Here is a 20,234-nt window from a genome sequence, read left to right as displayed (position 1 = left end):
ATCGATAACAACACATTATCAAGTTGAGTACTTGTTCTCACTAAAACACTTGCTATTTACAAATGTCTTGTGTCTAAACCCACACGGTCTACTCCCGTTTTACCACCAGAACTTGAAATACGCAGCAGCAGAACTTGCACACTCGCAAGTGAGCCTCAAGAGTCAAAGAAGAAGACAGCGGCCATCGCTCACTACCATCTGTCAAGAGAGTCTAAAGAGATATGTACTGTATAAATTGAAATCAGAACAGTTTACTACATTGTAACACATACAGTGTATAAAGACGAGTCGTAATGGTAATGACCTTGATATGGTGTCTGTCATCTCAGATTCAGCATATCTAACAGCTTACAATGTAGGTCAAATGACATAAGCTAGCTAAGTCACTCCAAAAACAAAATACATCGTTTTGAGAGTTTTTCCAAACGTCAACTCAGTCTTGAAAGAAACAAATATCAGAACAGAGGTGAAACCAAAAATAATACCATCATTTGTCACTTTTTAAAGGCAGTTGTCTTTTTTTTTTTCTTTTTTCGAATCATCGTCTAGAAAAAACCGGTACAACAAATGAGGTCTAAAAACAGACTGTCTTTGGTGAAGGGGAAACCGTGGCGGTGAAGCACAATGCCGATGTTACCTCCTCCCTATCTCACTCTGCCTCATGAAGTGAATGTTGTTGGCACTGTCAGAGAGCTCCAGGTACTGCTCCACGGAGAGGACGAAGTAGCCGTCGTAGCCGGACACCTGCCCCGTGGATAGCAGCTGCTGCCTCTCCCCCTCTGTCCAGGGCCTGGAGCCCTCCTCTCCCTCCTCCAGCCTCCTCTGCTCGCCGACCCAGGCTCGCTCCACCGCCCTCCGCCTCGCCACCTCCAGCAGGTGGGCCGTCTCCTCCTCCACCGTGGCACCGTAGCGGATGTTGAAGCACAGCGCCCCGTGCTGCATCTGGATGTCGGCCAAGCGCCTAGTCCTGCCCTCCACCACCGTGGTCATCTGAGACACGCTGACATTGACGCCGTTCTCCAGGACGCGCCCTGCGCCTGTGTAGCCCACCACGCCCAGGTCCCCCTCCAGCAGGCCGGGCTTGACGAAGTAGTGCGTGTCCAGGCCGTCCACGGTGAAGTGCAGGCCGGACAGGTAGACGGCCTGGTTGAGGACGGCCGCCACGCGCCGGCTGTCCTCGCTGGCCACGCCGATGATCTCCGTGTTGACGACGCCCTCTTTGATGGCGAACTTGACCCCCTTCCCGAAGATGGAGGAGATGGCGGAGAAGCGGGGTCTCCGGCCGTGCCACGCCCCCAGCCGCCCGCTCACCTTGCTCATGGGCAGCCGGTCCAGAGAGATGAAGTTTCTCAGGTGCCTCTGCAGCTCACACTGAATCCCCAAAAGAACCTGTCAGAGGAAAAAAAGACACAACATGATGGTTATCTGATCCTAAAAAGTGGAGATCAAACTAGGCTAAGACGAGGCTACCATAGGTTCTGCTCGTGGAACAGGCGTCACACTGTTGCTTCCTCACTCTCTGAGCTCAAATAAGTCTCGAACCTGGGTCTTCTGTTTTGCGAACACACGTGACCGGCACCCAAGTACATAATGTTAACCAGCGATGCCACTGAAGAGCTGCCAATTAGATGGTGTGGCATGGTCAATCCAATTAAAAATTCTACTCACCACTTACAAAGCCATCAACAATCTGGCCCCCTCCTACCTTGCCGACCCCGTCCCCCTCCACACCCCCTCCCGTTGCCTAAGGTCTGACGACCAAACCACCCTCAAGACCACCAGGACCAAGCTTCGGACCTGGGGTGATAGGGCCACATCAGACAGGCCAACACCCTCCCAACATTTAAACAGGTCCTCTTCAAGCTCGCCTTTACCAGTTAACCCTATCCCCCTCCCCTTCCCATGTGTCCCCAGCACTACCTTAACTAGGCCCCTATACTTTATTTTATTACTTTTTTTGTTTCTTTTTATTATTACTACTCAATCTTTTCAGTTTGTAAAGCGCCTTTGAGTGTATATAAGTCTAATGTATTATTATTATTATTATTATTATTATGGTATTGAACTTAAGGAGTTCGTCCCGTCTCTGTTCCACTCACCTTGCTAGGGTCCCAGTCTTGAGTCTTGGTCTGAGTGTTCATCATCTCGTAGGTTTGCTCCATGCTCTCCACCTCCGGCTTGGGATACCCAGGGACCACGTTATGAAGCTGGAACCCAAACAGCTGCAACCAACTGCTGATGTCTAACAAAAACAAGTCAACAAAGGAACATTTGATGATTACTTTTCTCATGCAACATAATTGAAAGGCTTTCAAAACACTGGAGGCTTAACTTAAAGAGATGCAAATGTATGTCCGTTATACTGCATTCTCCATCAGGTAGCGTGGGTAGCATCAAACCCCTATTCTATACAGTTTAAATGTAGATTGATGTCGTCAAATGACAAAAAGTTGAGGCCGGAGTCCTAAAGTACCTGTTGTGAACTTTGTGACGTCCTGTAGCTCTCCCACGGGATAGTTGTTCTTGAAGGAGTAGAGGTTAAAAGGCTTGGGGTTGATGCTGAGCTCGGTCCACAGGTTATGGTTGGGGGTGGTCCACCTCCCCGCCACCACGTCGTAGTCTCGTCTCCCCAGATGGACCAGCCTGGTCAGGGGATCGTAGAGGCCCCCCTGGAAGCCAATAATCAGCTGGAACCCTGGGTTGGAGTCTTGGTAGATGTCCCCGTAGGGAGTGTACAGCAACTCCTTCACCATGTGACCTCGGCTGCTGAACACGGCCAGGGGCGTGCCGGAGTTGTCGCAGGCCACGTAGAACTCCTCCCCGCTGCTCAGCTCCATGGCGATGAGGTGGCCCTGCAGGTCGTAGTAGAGGGAGGTGATCCCCGAGCTGGAGTGGTTGTACATGTGCGTCACCCTGGTGGGCTTGTTCAGGTCGGCGTAGAAGAACTGGAGCTGCTGGCCCTCGCCGGTCCTGCTGGCCACCCGCCTCCCCAGGCCGTCGTAGCGGTAGTGGACGCTCCTCTCCGACACCTTGTCGAAAGCCTTGGCGAGAAGCCCGTTGGAGTTGTAACCGAACATGACGTTCCCCCGTAGGCGAAGGAAGCCGTCCTCGTCCATTTTGTACTGTATTTCTCCTAGTCTGGTGATGCGGTCTCGTAGATCGTAGCGCAGGGGCGTCAGTCGGGCGCTGTTGCCGTGACTCAGTAAGTTGATGTTGCCGTTGAGGTCGTAACTGTAGCGCCACTGAGGCCTGTCGTTCACCGCCACCGCCTGGAGTTGGCTGTCCGCATCGTACTCGTAGGAGTAGCGTGTGATGTTGTTATCCACGCCGATCCTGATGTCGCAGACGGTGATGCGGCCCATGTGGTCATACTGCACCGTCATCCAGTAGGCGATGGACTTCAGGATCTCATACTGGACCTCGATCACTTGGCCGTTGGCGTTAAATATCTTTGTGTGCTTCATGATGTGCGTAGTGATGACTTGGTTGAGGTCGTAGTTGATAACACTGAATTTCCCGAACTGTTCGATTCGTCCCGAGACATCGACATAGCGGTAAAGGTCAATGGGGAGTGGGGTTTCGTTGATCATGGCTTGCATGCTGGTGACCCGGAAGTTATTGTAGCTGTAGTCGAATCTGGCATTCACAAGGCCCTCCACATTAAATCTGTAGATTTGTCTCCCAACAAGAGGTCCTGTGGAGATAACGATGATATAATGATAGTTAGATTTCAATAAAAATGCCCAAAACATATGGATTTGTCATGACCAAAAAAATCAGGTTTACATTACAGAGACATAAATCAAATAGAGAAGAAAAGACAAAGAGCGCTGCTTTGCTTGTATAAAACAATAACTGGAATCAAAAGGCTGCTCATTGGTCTAAATAGACTGAGAGAGAGAAAAAACGATGTTCTGTCTTGATTAGAACAAATGTGATCTAATAAGACTGCAACAAACTTCAAGGCACTCACTTTGTGAAACAATTCAAAAGTCTATATTTAGGTTGGTTACCACCGACACATTTATGTGAAAACGTGTCTGAGGTAAACGTTTTACCTTCTTTCACAAGAGTGTCTTGATCTTTGTTGCAGACAATCTCCAATGCCTTTCAATCCAGGATAAACCTTGATCAGTGTCTGAGAAACACCCTTAGAACAACTAGGGAATGGTTTTGGCTCTAGCTGCTTGTCGAGGCCAGGCTTTCCATTTCAAATACATAGCTTATAGCAATGCTAGCTAAATTAATAAACATAGCTTATAGCAATGTTAGCTAAATTAATAAACATAGCTTATAGCAATGTTAGCTAAATTAATAAACATAGCTTGTGGCAATGTTAGCTAAATTAATAAACATAGCTTGTGGCAATGTTAGCTAAATTGATAAAGATAGCTTGCTAGCAATTAGCTAAATTGATTGCAGCAACATGGAGCCATCATTCCATCCAAGAAAGATTGGCTAATCAAACATTCTCCAGACCTCCAAATGAGCCATGAGAACAAGGTGGTTTGGAGGTATATCTATGTGAGACTACCATGCAATACTCAGCAATTGTGCCGCAGATACTGTATGTTTGAGGACTACTCCAGTTGGCCTTGCTCACAACCAGATGGATTGAACATCATAAAACAGAGGAGAAGTATTTGTACGAGTGACTAGACTAAACCAACCAAAATGTTATGAAAGATTTGTACATTTTAATGATCCTTAAGACAATTAATACGACACTGTGATCATTGTAGGCCGTTTATGTGACTGCGAATGAATTTGAAGCCTGCTGCCCAGTCAAGCTTGAAATTGGGTATGATCCATTCAACACATTTGAATGTCAGTTAATGAATGTGGGCTTATTCATTCAGCCCAGCCAGTTCTGTCAAGGCCTACGACAGCTCATTCCCTTCCCTGACGGTTCCGACCTGCCCTTGAGCTCACAGAGTAAAAAAGGCACGATCCTCACAATAAATGTTTGACATACAGAATGTCCACAGGTAAAGCACTGTTAATTAATCAGTCATTAGTCATAGGTAGGTACGCTACATCAACAACTCTTTAGTGCAGGAAAATGAACCAAGACCGTTACCCTTTCTAGTCCCCTTTGTGGCAGCTAAATCCCGGATTCATGCTTTAATACACACTCAAGAATTCTCATCCATGCTTTTTCGTCTCCCATCATCACCTGTCTATGACTGCTTATTTCAGGTTCAAATCAGTCTTATTGTGCCAAAGGAGGTTTTGGATGAGTGACCTTGGAAGGCTGTTTAAGTACAGGCTCATGTCAATTTCTGAGCAGGAAATGGAAGTGGCATCGTGCAGGCGGGATGGCACAGACACTGGGGTACTTGTGACACCCAACAGCGAGGCACACACGTCTCCAAAAAGACAAAATCAAACATCTCTCAGAGGCTGATTTGAGGAAATTGCTCATCACGACCCAGCTGCACGCTCCATCTCCATCTCTTTCAGAATGGGGCTGATTCGGTGACCTATATAATCAGTGCAGCACTTCCATATTGGCTTAATGGGGAGGCCCTACTGAGCTGCAGAAGAAAGCGTGGTGATCATCCATGGATTTGGCTCCAAAAATAGACTTGAACTTGTCGAAATGAGCAGCTCTATTGTATGAACTATATCTCTCATGAGTGGATTAATGGCACCATGTATATGGAAAGATATCTACAGAATACAGATTATTTTCTTACTACTACTTAGCCATTGGTGGGTTTGTTGGTAAATAAACCCTTTAAAACACAAATTGTTGCCACATTACTAAGCTCATTTATGTCTGTCTGTCAGCTGCTTATGTGTGCAGATGATAATTGTCCTCCTGTTTACCAATCCTCTTCAGTCTCTACCACGATTACTCACTTGTATTGAATCATACTCTACTCTGTCAGGTTATACAATTAATTTGAGTGAGTCAGAAGCAATGGCAATTAATGCCATATGCCACATAATAATAATAATAATAATAATAATAATAATAATAATAATAATAATAATAATAATAATAATAATAGCTTGATTTTATATAGCGCCTTTCACAAACCCAAGGACACTTTACAGAATTTACAGACAAGTCAGACAGACACAACAGAAAAACAAACAAACAAACAAAGAGACAGTGACAGTGACAAAACTAAACTAGGGGCCAAAGGCATCACATCAATCAACAAACAGATCCTTACTGGGATGAAATATCTGGGTGTTAAACTGAGCCTACATTTGGAAGAGGTGATGGGACTACATTTGTATCCATTCATATTTAGGATTAAGACAAATTTAGGAAAATGGGAGAAAGATCACTGTGTTTAAAATGGTGGTGGTCCCACAATTCAATGATATCTCTGCAATGTTACCTATGAATATCCCAGATCAGTACTTAAAACTATGACAGGTTAACTAAATAATTGCTATTGGAACTATTAACCCAGAATGAGGCAGATGTGCTCACTAAGGGATAGAGGCTTAGCTCTACCAGATGTAAAGTTATATAATATAGCTTATCATTTGAAATGGCTAAACTGGCGAAGCACTGGTGAAATTAGGTTTTAGGTCTGGACTGGACATGATAGAACAAGAGCTAGCATATCCGTTTACCCCTATTGATATTCTGTCACATAATGGCTATTGAAGGCAATACACACCATAGGTATACAATGAAGATGTTCTTATGTCGTACTCTTGGAGTTGGAATAAAAATATGGTATCGGAGAAAAGGGAAATTTCTGGAAATATTTGCACCCGAGGAATATACAATTGACCTGCTGGTCAACTACCTTCAGAGAAGAACCAAATGGTAAAAAAAAAAAGTATTCATTCAATATAAAAGACTGTATAGGTTCTACTGGACTTCACAGGACAAAAGTGGAAAACAACCACAATAGCAAGTACAAGTAATAATAATAATAATAATAATAATAATAATAATAATAATAATAATAATACATTAGACTTATATAGCGCTTTTCTAAACACTCAAAGACGCTTTACAAACTGAAAAGTTTTAGTAGTAATAATAAAAAGAAACAAAAGGTAAATAGTTGAAAGTATAGGGGCCTAATTAAGGTAGTGCTGGGGACACATGGGAAGGGGAGGGGGAGAGGGTTAACTGGTGAAGGCGAGCTTGAAGAGGTGGGTTTTGAGGGCCTGTTTAAATGTTGGAAGGGTGTTGGCCTGTCTGATGTGGTTGGGGAGGGCGTTCCAGAGGGACGGGGCTGCGGCTGAAAAGGCCCTATCACTCCAAGTACATCCAGTTGTGTCCCCTAACCCAGACTCAGCCAGTGTGTCTAACACGTGGGAATAGCCAGATAGCAACAGACCACCAATGCCATCGCCATTGTTTTGATTTCCAACTGTATGTATACGGTCCAATACATTGTGACATATGTTGGTATATTGATTTTGATGTGTTGCCAAGTGATGTAATGTTGTGTGTTGTGTTTGTCGTTGTGTAGTTTTTTTGTTCAATAAAAACAAAGTAAAAAAACAACAATGGAAAACGCTTTGAGCACCTTGTTTGTGAGGTGGTGAAGTTAGTGTTCTAGAAAATTAGGGATGATCACCTGTTTGTCTGTAGCGGATGGTGCACATGAAGCCCTGGTTCATGAGGTGGATGGTCTTGACCCCGCCGGAGGCCTCTTCGTAGGTGAAGGTGACCTGCGTGGTGTCGTAGAGGATCTCGGCCAGGCGGGAGTGGCGTGTGTAGCGGTAGAGGACGCGGCGGCCCGTGCCCAGGTACAGGGTCTGGAGCAGGGAGCCGTCGTGACTGTAGTCTTGGATCACGGAGGACCCCCCCCGCGTGCTGCTGCTGTCCGGGGGGGTGTACGTGTTCCTGTAGTAGCCCACCGACAGCATGGACTGTAGGCTGTGGCGCACCATGCTGGGCATGGTGACAGACATGAGGTAGTCGGTGTGGTCGTACTCGAAGGTGTAACGGCGCTGGCTGTGCAGCAGGAGCATCACCGACTGCAGAACAGAACAAGAAAAGAGGAGCAGAAACAGCTTTACAACAACTGATACATACATATACTGTGTTATGTTATGTATATTGTGTTACTTGTATACTGTGTTATGTTGTGTATATATTATGTTATGTATATTTGTCATTTAAAGTATGTTTTATATGTTAAATGTTACTTGTAATGTATGTTTTAAATGTGGACTCCAACTAGATATACTGTATAAGTGTTTTTATATTATGCCAAATGTAAAATTGTATGATGTATGATATATTTTAATGTTTGATATTTGTAATTTAAGTATGTTTTATATGTTAAATGTTATTTGTAATGTATGTTTTAAATGTGGACCCCACTAAAAGTAGCTCATGCCTATGGGTATAGCGAATGGGGATCCTTCCAATAAATAAACAATAAATAAATCAATAAATCGCCATATACTGCTTTCAAACTGCTTTCAAACAAATCCTGCAGCGAACCATAGTCGATCAATGCACCTGTTGATCACCGTCTCTCACCCATCCCATAACCCATCACTGCCTCATTTTATGTACCCCTGCTCCACTACCCCCGGTATCCCTCACCTCCGCTCTTCCTCACCCCTACCTCCTCCGTCTCTCTCCCCTCTCTCTGACTGTTAGTATTTTAATGCATCTGTATTTGCCATTGTTTTATTGTTTTATTGTTTTATTGTTTATTGTATTACTTAACCTTGTTTTATTTCTAGCTTCCCATCCCCCCCCCCACCCCAAAGAGCCACTGCTTTTTGGTCAGGCTGCATTTGCAAATAAGAATTTGTTCTTACATGTTTGCCTGGTTAAATAAAGGTTAAATAAATAAAAAAATATACAGCCTTTCAAACTAAACCCCATATCGCACCGGTGTGACGTTTGACTCGTTACTATTCGGAAAAAACAATAGTCACCGTTGAAGCGAATGTTAAGTGTTTTTTTTATCAGACGCTCTTATCCAGCGTGACTTGACAATCCGTTCGAGTACATACAACTCAAGAGAGGTGAGATAACGGATCGTCACAATCAGCACCGGGGAAGTTCTTTGGATAAGAACGTGTGCCAGAAGCTTAGAGAAAGGGAAAGAAACCAGGATACGGTTTTGTCTTTTATTTTAAAAAACAGTCAACTCTGGGATGATCACAGTACCTTTTCCAGGAAAGTGTAGCTCCATATCTTCCCGTTGGTCCACGTTCTGGAGACCAGCCTCCCGTTGTCGTACTCCAGCCTCTCGGACCAGTTCCCCCTCTGGATGCTGGTCACCTGGCCCGTGGGGGAGTAGGAGACGTTCACCTCGTTGTACTTACTACTGGGGGACCAGACGATCGGCCTCCCCATCTGGTCGTACAGGATCCGCAGGGTGAACTTACGATGGTCGTCGTAGATCTTGCCGACCCGCGTGGCTTGGTTAAAGTCTATGGACAGCACGTTTCTGTTATGAGCCTGGGGGAGAAATGAGAGACAATGAAAGAAAAAGAAACATGAAAGACCAGGTCAACCAAGGTGCAGTCGTCACTCAATACATCCTGACACTAATGATGACCTCTCTGAGAAAAGTAGAACTAGAAAATAAACCAGTCAAGTCTCGCCAACAGTGATAAAAGGTTAAGCATATGTAATGTTTCCAAAAGAGATCCATAATAATGATTAGACACGGAGGCTACCACGCGGTCAACGAGTGCGTTCGACAACTCTATAAACAGCTCGTCAGACAGGCAGTAATGGGGCTTAATGTTCCCTCCGTGTCCTCGACTGTGTACAAATGGCCGCTAAACGCTTTTTATTTAATTTTAGTCCTAATTGGAGAGGAACATTTGGCAATCTCTGTTTTCTCATCAGCATGAAAAAAGGTTCCACTTTCCTTGCTGTAAAAAGTCGGCACTGACCGATTGTCAGCACACCTATTTATCTCTTAAAGCACACCTATTTATCTCTTAAAGCACACCTATTTATTAACAGTTTTTTAATTGGTTCCCTTGTACTGTGCTAGGCTACTGCCTTTTTAAAATGAGTCTTTGTATTTAGCGCAGGATACTGTTGCTACTTGCACAGCACTTTATGTTCAGCACTTTATGTCTCTCATGTCCTGTGTCTTTTTATTGTTACTATTGTCTTTTTCTTCTCTGGCACAGTGTTGAGTGTCCCATTTCCCATGGTCCCATTTCATTTCACTGCATGTTTTAAGTGTCACAACTGAGAAAAACATACCTTAAAAAAAGTTTTATAAGAAAGTGAAAAGTTCATTCGGATTAAATCTCTTCTCAACGACATACAGGAGGCCGACCAGCTTTGCAGTGAAAGTAAAACAAAATGTTTAGAACGGCGTCACCTCTGTTAAGAAATCACAATCGACTGATGGCGAATTGACAAGCGTTTTTTTTCCTCCTGCCAAACATAACGTAAAAACACAACATGGAGGAGGAGAAACCCGGGAGAAACTAGCCTGAAACACCTCCGCTCTCTCGGTTGAATGAACAGCTTGCTCGTCTGAAAAGGCCCTTTCACTCCCACGGGGTGGTGGCTGAGGTCTGTTGTAACACCCTCCTCCACCCACACACAACATATGGTGAACGATGTGGCTACAGGAGGAACCCAGGCTGTTCCCCCTCCTTACCCTCAGCCTGCGCTCGTAGGCCGTGTAGTTTCCTTTGGCCTGGTCCCTCCTCTGCCTCCACTCTATCAGGCTGTGGCTGTGTTCGCCCGGCAGGGTGATGTTGCACTTGCCCACCGTGGGGTTCACCACGCCCGCCCAGATGTGGGGCTCCGTGTTCAAGGTCACCTCCATGCCGCTGGCAAACGTGACCCAGAGAGAGCCGTCGGAGCTGACCCGGTACGTGTTCTGGGCGTGCTCTGTGTGGGGATGTGGGGGGGAGGGGGAGAGAGAGAGAGAGAGAGAGAGAGAGGGGGAGAGGGAGAGAGAGAGAGAGGGGGGGAGAGAGAGAGGGGGAGAGAGAGACAGAGAGAGAGAGAGGGGGAGAGAGAGAGAGAGAGAGAGAGAGAGAGAGAGAGAGAGAGAGAGAGAGAGAGAGAGAGAGAGAGAGAGAGAGAGAGAGAGAGAGAGTGGTGTTTCTACCAGCAGAATGGTAAATGTCAAATCGGCCACAGACCTGGATCAATCAGTATTTGAAATCTCTTCAAATACTTTGATTGTTTGCTTTGTGCTTGCCTGGAGTGCCAGATGGGTGCTGTTCCATTGGTTTAACTGCACCAGTCAAATGCAAACAAGAACAAATAAGTATTTTTAATTATTTTTGAAATACTTTGGAATCCAGGTCTGGTGTGTGCCATAGCATATCTTACTTACAAAAAAAAAAATGCCGGTCGAGAGAGGACGCTGGCGTTGCTTGTTCGCCGCTTCTCCGACGCTACACTACAGACATCTGTCTATGGCTCTGGAGAGAAACTCAGAACTACACAGATAAGTTAACCAGACAGATACGATAGCCAGACTGTGTTTACCACCTCAAATTAATTAATTTATGCCCAGCCAAATCCATGTTTAGAGGTAGCTAGCTAACATTACATTGATCATACTCGTAAGACTTTTCCCTTTTTACAAATGCCGGTCGAGAGAGAACGCTGGCATTGCTTGTTTTCGTCGCTTCTCTGCACAAAATCTAGATATACTTGCAGTATACAGAGTAGATTGTCCTACAAAGGCACTTAGATTTATATTTAGTAATCTAAAAATGTATTCGACCCCTATACTTTCTTTTATTTATTTATTTTTATTTTACTACTCTATCTTTTCAGTTTGTAAAGCGTCTTTGAGTGTCTAGAAAAGCGCTATATAAGTCTAATGTATTATTATTATTATTATTATTATTATTATTACTTCTTTCCCCTTGAGTCGCTGCACCTCTGAAAACTGTCCTGTTATGAACAGGTGTGCTGCTGTCACTCTGTTTGTCTGAGTGAGTAGGTCTTTGTGAATCTTTGGGTAGGCTTCAACTACCCCACTTGTCTTTTCTGTCCTGTTTACAGAACCTGTGTTCTCACACCTCTGTCACGTTGGGGGCGGCTGTGGTGCAGGAGGTAGAGCCGGCGTCAAATGATCGCAAGGACGGCAGATCGGCAGTTTGAACCCCGGCTGGCCACATGTCGAGGTGTCTTTGGACAAGACACTGAACCCCACATTTCTCCCAATCAGCAGGGCTGGCGCCTTGCATGGTAATGGTAGCTTGCTGCAATTGGTGTGTGAATGTGTGCGCTTTGGAATAAGGTGCTATATAAGTCTGTTTACCGTTTTACGTCAGACATGCCATCTCACTGTTATTCTGAAAACGTTCAAAGCAGCAGGGCCAGTAAAAAAATATGTATCACCTCAAGACGTGCATGTGTGACATCACTAATGTCAGCTTGATTTCATTGTGTATAACTGTTTACAGTTGAACGAGCCTGGTGGACATCCTGAAGAAGTCACACCCTCACCATTTTGTCAATTCCTTTGGGATTGTAATGTATCTCACGCCTCGTCCTTTGTTGTGAATGATATTAAGGAGATAATAATCATTTGGGAATAAATGTATGTCTGATGTTTGACCCGTATTCTTTATTCTTCAGTGTTTTATTTTCATATTATTTCATATTCACTATCCCAAAGCCAGTGCTATAAAAAAATATATATATATATTTTAAGCTACTGCAATCAGCAGTAAAAAAAAAAAAAGCACTCCTAACAGCCCGAAGAAAATGAGAAAAATCAACATGAACACTTACTACTACCTTGGCGTAGTGTATAGATGGTGCTGGATGCGGAGAAGTTTGTGGCTGTGATGAATCTCTCCAGGTTGGACGTGTCCGCTTCCACCCGCACCGATTTCCCCATACTCCCCTGGAAACTACTGACCTCTCCCGTGGGCAAGGTGACATTGATGAGGTGACCGTCGGAATTATACCTGGTTCAAGGACACACAAGAGCCATATGAGGTTGCTAATAGTTTTGGTCTCAGGGAATCGAGTGGAAAACATGGTTAAGTAGAAGGTGTAGGTCAGTTGCCTCAAAACATAAGCCCCCTTTTCTTTTTCAATGGTTTGAAACTCAATTCCTTAGGTCCTCTCCTCTGTCCTCCACTCGCTTCCTACTCAAAACACTGAGGAGGAGAAGACCTAGGTTCCTATAGATAGGCTGTGTAGTTTCACAGCTCGACCACTGGATGGCACTACAGCGGTGCTGCTAAAAACAAAGGAGACGTGAGGTATGACCTCCATCGCTCGTCTTGCTGCAGGACACTGAGGGCAATCTTGAAATGGGGTTTGAGTTTGAGTGGATTTAGGCTTTTTCACTGGGACAATAAAAGAGAGGTTGTACTGCCGATCAAACGCTATTACGGGGAGGAAAATAAAGAGGCAGTGAAAAAGATTCTTTGTCCATGACATCCAAATGGGATTTTAAAAACCCAAAGCACCCCGAACAAATCCCTCAAAATGCCTACGCACAACATTTTATATAATCACACTATTCCCACTTCCCTTTGAGGCTTTGAATCCCCAACAAAAAGGAGACGATTTCAATGGGCCTGTCTATAGAATTGCCCCCGAACTAGAAAAAACATAACTTTGTACCCAAGCATCTTTTCCTATTTCACTTTGTTGACAATCTTGAGTTGTACCACTTTCCAGACTACTCACGCCTCCGAAAATACTGCATACGACGTGAACGACGTCGCTACTACATGCTAGTACATTCTACACACGCAGGGATATGATCCTATCCTAAAGGGGTTTCTTCAGTGTGAATTACGCTTTATCGTCTGATGAAATGACCCCTCCACGGAGGAGGGGGAGGAGCACGCCTAGGGGGCAAACTCACTCGTACACCGTGGTCCAGGCGTTCTCGTTGCTCATGGTCGCCAGGAGACCCGAGTTGCCATGGTAGTTGATCTGCGCCAAGTCGTGCGCCAGGGCAGAGACCTTCTTGAGGACGCCGCCGTTGCTGATGGTGAGCCAGTAGACCTGCCCCCCCGGCACCAGCAGCCAGAGAGGCACCCCGTTGGCGTCTCGCCGGACGTGCAGGGCGCTGCCGTCGCCGGAGACCACAGCGTTCACGTGGCCCTCGCCGGTGTAGGTGAAGTTGTAGACATAGTCGCCGGTGACCAGGCTGCGCGTGTGGAGGTGGGTGCCGTTCACGCTGAACAGGTAGAGCTCCTGGTCCACCACGGAGGTGATCTCGTACATGCGGCGCTGGTTGAGGCGGGGCCTGTTGGGGGACACGGCGCGGATGCGGATGTTCCCCAGGTCGGAGATGTAGAGCGTGCCGTTGGGCGAGACGGCCAGGGAGGAGAGGGCTTTCAGCTTGGCGTCGCGGGCGTAGCCGCCGTCCCCTGTGGGAACAGTGAAGGTTGAGATTGAGCACACAACTACAGCTAAATGAACATACAGTACCGACTCTATGAATACTCTACTTCTATGAGTAGAGGGCTGCAAGGGAATTTTCCTGGATGCACAGTGTACAGGTTTTTTGCCCTTGCCTGCTTGCGTGTTCTGTCATCATGTGGTTTTAAATGTCCATCTTAGTTGTTGCTTTATCTTCTCTGCTCTCTGTGAAGCGCATTGGGTCACATTTTGTGAGAAATGGCCTATACAAATAAAACTTGATTTGATTTGATTTGATTCAAACCATTCAATCTTACAAACAACTATTGATGCTTTCCCAAACTTGAAAGGATGATTTAAATTGTTATTTTTCCTGGATTGTACATGACCTTAGCTGTAGTCGATTAGCCCGGACAGTTTTTGGTTACATATTTTGTTTCCTTAGAAACTAAGTAGTTATATTTTGGACTCCCTAGAGCTCCATTCATTCTAGCAATTTGCCCAAAACACCTTGCACACACTCCAAAACCAACTACTATGATGACAGAATTCCCCTCTGAAGACCCTGGTCTTTATTACATTTTTGAAAAGTGACTTTACTATGCTGTAATCCACTTTATGGATTATGTTGCCATGACAACGAAAGTGCAAACGTTTATTACAGGGTAACATAGTGTGTTTTCAGAAACAATACGCAGACAAAGTCTTCGGAGTGGGATTCTGTCATAATAAGAGTGTTTGTAAGGTGTTTTGGACATAGTTCCAGCACGAATGCCCAATATATGACTACTCGGTAGCTAAGGAAGAAACACATGTGACTAAAAACCGTTATTCAAGTTTACACGAATAAACCCATTAACACAACAAACCGCACTGATGTTTTGGGACTGTTTGTGTGAGGGACTGATATCTCTCTTTCATGCCATCCTATGGAGCTATTTCACACTTCACATTAAACCATGTTTGTTTCGTCAAGCTTGGCAATTTTTCTCTCTCTCTGTGGGGGATTCCCGTACCGGAGAAGCAGTCACAGTTGGGGTCGATCTTGCAGTCACAGTCGGTGGGCGCCCCGGCCAGCACGGAGATCTCTCCATTGGTTGTGACCTGTTGGATGCGGTTGATCTTCCTCTCGTCCGTCTCGGCGATGTAGAGAGTCCCCTGGTGGGACACGGCGATGGCCTTGGCCGCTTCCAGCGTGGCGTGGATGGCCACCTTGCTCACCAGGTAGTGGTCTGTGCCGGGTACCTGGCAGTGGATCGGTCGCCCGGCAACTATCCTCACCTGGTTGCTCTCAGACACCTGGATCACAATGTTGTTGTCCAGGATGTAGAGGGAGTTGTCCATGGGGTTGATGGCCAGAGACGTGGGCCATTCTAGACGGACCTAGAGCATGGAAAGGGAGGGGAGAGAAAAAATGGCTTATTCGATTTGATTGTGTTATTGATTTGACATCATGCGAGTGGAAATGAGATCTAGTATAGTCTCGCGTTAGCCATATCTCATAAGTTCTCTTTTGAGGTCTGGCTCATTTAAGATGAGCCGATCTGGCTTGGATTGAACTGGACAGAGGGATGGGAGAAGGTGTTCACAATTTCATTGGATGTTCAATGAACCCAGGAACCTTCCTCCCACATGTCTGTAAAAGAGTTGTTTGTTGTTAAGTGCGTCTCTTTCCCCGGTTGTTGCCTATGCTAGGTTGCTGCCTAGGCTAGGTTGTTGCCTATGCTAGGTTGTTGCCTAGGCTAGGTTGTTGCCTATGCTAGGTTGTTGCCTATGCTAGGTTGTTGCCTAGGCTAGTTTGCAACAAATGTAGAAAATGGAGGAAAACCTGAACGATTTTTTAAATTCTGTTTTTTTGGAGCTCCGCCAAAGTAAGCAAGGTATTTAACTGGAGTGACCTGTCATGACCTGTAAGGGCCTGTCATGACCTGTCACGACCTGTCACAACCTATAAGGACCTGTCACGACCTGTCACAACCTGTAAGGGCCTGTCACGACCTGTCACGACCTGTCATGACCTGTCACAACCTGTAAGGACCTGTCAAGACCTGTCATGACCTGTCACGACCTGTCACGACCTGTCACGACCTGTCACAACCTGTAAGGACCTGTCACGACCTGTCACAACCTGTAAGGACCTGTCACGACCTGTCACAACCTGTCACAACCTGTAAGGACCTGTCACGACCTGTCATAACCTGTAAGGACCTTTCACGACCTGTCACAACCTGTAAGGACCTGTCATGACCTGTCACAACCTGTAAGGACCTGTAAGGGCCTGTCACGACCTGTAAGGACCTGTCACAACCTGGCATGACCTGTCACGAGGCGTCACTCATTTCAAACGGTTTTCCACCTCTTTGTAGCTACTTTCTGCAAAGGATTTCTCTGGGCTTTCCACACTAGGAAAAAAAAGCCTGGTCTCAGCGAGGTTAGGTCTAGTATACTTCATTGTAATTGACACAATGTTTCCCCCCACACCTTTCCAGTTTTTCCATCACTTTTCCCATATTCCCAATTTTCATCATATTGTAATAGAGGCTGGAAAGTATTGTATACACCCTGCCTATGTCTGTGATGTTTACAACATGACTATGTCTGTGATACAACATGACTATGTCTGTGATGTTTACAGCATGACTATGTCTGTGATACAACATGACTATGTCTGTGATACAACATGACTATGTCTGTGATACAACATGACTATGTCTGTGATGTTTACAACATGACTATGTCTGTGAGGTTTACAACATGACTATGTCTGTGATGTTTACAACATGACACAAATGAAAACAGTCATCAGTCAACAGTGAGCTGAATCATGTTTTTGATGCCATCATTTCGCCAGTGAACAGTGTGCATCTAATTCATTGTTTGAATTCAAATCTGGTTGTAATCCCCACCTCCCCCTACTCAACTATGTTGTATTTAGGTGATAGAATCGATAGTGGTCAAATTCAAAGGACGCGTCTGGCGTCCCAACCCAACGTCCATCAGGGTGTGTGCTGTCAGACTATCCATTTAAGGAGAGTCTGACTTAATGACACTAGTGGGTAAACTTATGTCTGTATTTTAAACAGCACATATTGCTCATACTGGAAATGTGTGAGTAGCTCAATAGCGTGTGAGTATTGTGAAAGACAGCTGGGAAGTTGTCAGTTCTGCCAAAGGATGCAGTAATGTCATTGTAAGGTCACTGTGAGACCTGTGACCACCCTCTGTTCCCTGCAGACCAGGGTGAGGACACACATTCAGAATAAAGAGCTCCATGGTACGCTTCCCTAAGTGTGGGGTTGGATACTTAAGGCTGCTGGTCCCAATAAAGAAATCTACCCATATAATCACCTCCTATTTAATTGGATCATGAAAACCCATTCTTCCACTGCCAATAATGGGAGGTAAGTGTTCCTGCACAATAGTAGTGAATGATGCAGATTGGTGGAGGATAAAATGAGTTGCCATCTCACCTTCAAGCACTCGGGAGATGATCTGATGAAAGGGGCTGTATAAACGCAAGTCAATTGTCCGTGAAAGGAAGAATCCGTTCAGGTATAATTTGACAGTTTTGACAGGCTGGCAAGTTACTGACAGCTAGGTGTCCAGGCATTCGAATTAGAGGTGAGCGGTTACGGCAGCGGCTGTTTTTCAAAGTACAGCTGAGCATGGCTGCGTTATGAGTAGGGGGAAGCCAGTGTTAGGTGTTCCTAAAAACAACAATATGCCGAAAAACGAAACGCTAATTGACATCATGCTTTTTTTTTGCAAACCTCCAGTAGAAAAAAAAAGAAAGAAGAAGAAGAAGAAAAAAAGAGTTGCGCTTGCATTTCCTTTGCTTGCAATCCGGGAACGATGAGATAGACGATAATATGCCACCATTAAACTATTCCACTGTTGAAACTCTTTTTAGCACAGCACACACACTCTCTCTCTCTTTGGGTGACTTTATATCTAATCTACCCTTAAATACGGCGGTTTGTAATCCACTTCATTGGGTCTCATTTTCTGCCGACACCAACTGAAGAGTTGTGCATTATTACCCAGTGAAGCTGGCGGCGGTGGATTGGCTAGACTCCAACCCTAGCCGCTAGAGTATTGGACTACTTCAGTGGTGGATGGGCTGGAGTATTGGACTACTTCTTTTGTTTCTTAGATCTTTTAGCCTTCTATTGTTTCCAGAAGGGCTAAGGGGGGAGAAACACATTGCTCTGGAGATGGAATGAGATGGTGTTTCTTCCAGAGCACCGCTCAGAACGAAATAACCCCTAATATGCCTTGCTGCACAGAGAGCAGCTTTAGTTCAAACCGGGGGACCTAGTTTGAAATTGATTGTCAAATCAAATAAGAAGCTTGTTTGTGGACAGCATGCTGAGAAACTCCTTCCATAGATAGAAATGTTGTATTTCTTTAAGAGAAAAAAAAAATCCTTGGCCTTATCAACCCAGCCTCACCTTGAAAATGGCTGACACCCCGGGCTTTACTTTGATTAAACACCCTGGCCTGATAGTTTGGACATATGAGTTTTATCACACTAGATTAGAATATCACCATTTGCGTTTATGGGCCGTCTGAGGTAGAATAGAGGGAGCCTTGAGGAAGAACCGGTTTGAAATGACCCAACTGCATAATGCACCGCCATAAAAGACCTCATTCAGAAAACCAACACGAAGAGACTTCTTTTCGCTGTTAAGATATTATCCACATTTCTGGCATTTCACTGAATGTTTTTGTCCTGTCCCTACTTTCAGTTCGCATTCAATTGGGCTGTTGACGATGTCAATCTAGATGGGAATAACCCTGAGTTTCAATGACCGACTTGTATATTGTAGCTAAAAAGGATGTCCTGTATTTCTATGGAGCAAATAGGAGGGTCGATGGGGTTGTGGAGCAAATTGGAGTATGACAAGTCCCTCTTGCTTCTTAATAGCATCACAATTTCAGCCTTAGAATAGATACAGTACATACATATAAAGAGCAAATACACCAGAGGAAACCCACACGCATCTACTGTGATATCGGCACGCCTCTTTCCTGTGCTCTGATGGGTCCATCAGCACACGTGATTTCCGACGCAGTGATGCGCATGGATAATCTTTTTGCAGGAGCAAATCTGGGCATAAGAGGAAGAATTGTGGCTCTTATGTGATAAGCCCTTATGGGGGCACAGTGGTTAATTTCCCCGTCCCCTATTCAGAGCTGAGAAACCCATTCAGATGTGGGTCAATGTGCTGGGTTATCCAGCAGAGAGAGAGAGAGGGGGGGGGGGGGGGAGAAAGAGACACACGTGTGCACACACATACACACACACACACACACACACGCACACACACACGCACACGCACACGCACACGCACACACATGCACGCACACACACACACACACACACACACACACACACACACACGCACACGCACACGCACACGCACACACATGCACGCACACACACACACACACACACACACACACACACACACACACACACACACACGCACACACACACACACACACACCGCAGGGCATATCTCGGCGGTTCCTCTGAAGGTTAGGCGGTCTCAGCATTTTTACAACTTTTGGTGAGAACTTAATAAAGGTGGTTTCCTCTGGCAAGGTCCGGGGGGCGGAGAATAATTGCTCTCAGAGTCAGGGAGCATCTTGTGCCGAGACGGCGACGACGCCTCAGCCGCCCAGCGAGAGCAGAGACAGGAACCATCTCGTTCTCTGTTGAGAGGAAGCGCTCAGCCGCGGAGGCCAGTTAATCACAGCCGGCCAATGTCTCCAAGGAAATCCCCTCTCCGTTTTTATAGGTCAGTGATAAGGCCTGTCTGTTTTTTTTTTTACCTCCTGGACAATATCGTGTCTAATTAGTAAATAGGATTATGCGGGAGCAGTATTCCGTAATGCTTTAATAAGGCTTAGTTCAGTCACTAATTGACCACGTTGCTTATTCATG

The 20,234-nt window shown here is 45.3% G+C and overlaps 1 protein-coding gene across 1 annotated transcript in view; it reads right to left on the bottom strand.

The window, feature by feature from the left end:
• Positions 1-633: 633 nt before the first annotated feature.
• LOC308155426 (teneurin-1-like) overlaps positions 634-20,234 on the bottom strand; it is a gene marked incomplete at both ends in the record, with an annotated part of 166,571 nt that continues 146,970 nt past the window's right edge. Inside the window, 9 exon segments of the mRNA XM_080528746.1 lie at positions 634-1,389; positions 2,100-2,242; positions 2,474-3,694; positions 7,563-7,965; positions 9,119-9,412; positions 10,584-10,819; positions 12,695-12,867; positions 13,782-14,292; positions 15,301-15,667. Coding sequence (XP_080384872.1) covers positions 634-1,389; positions 2,100-2,242; positions 2,474-3,694; positions 7,563-7,965; positions 9,119-9,412; positions 10,584-10,819; positions 12,695-12,867; positions 13,782-14,292; positions 15,301-15,667 — 4,104 coding nt within the window.

This window comes from Nansenia antarctica, assembly GCF_963989245.1.
Source record: "Nansenia antarctica genome assembly, chromosome: 4".
Taxonomy (NCBI): Eukaryota; Metazoa; Chordata; class Actinopteri; order Argentiniformes; family Microstomatidae; genus Nansenia; species Nansenia antarctica.
This window is presented reverse-complemented; position numbering and strand designations above follow the sequence as displayed.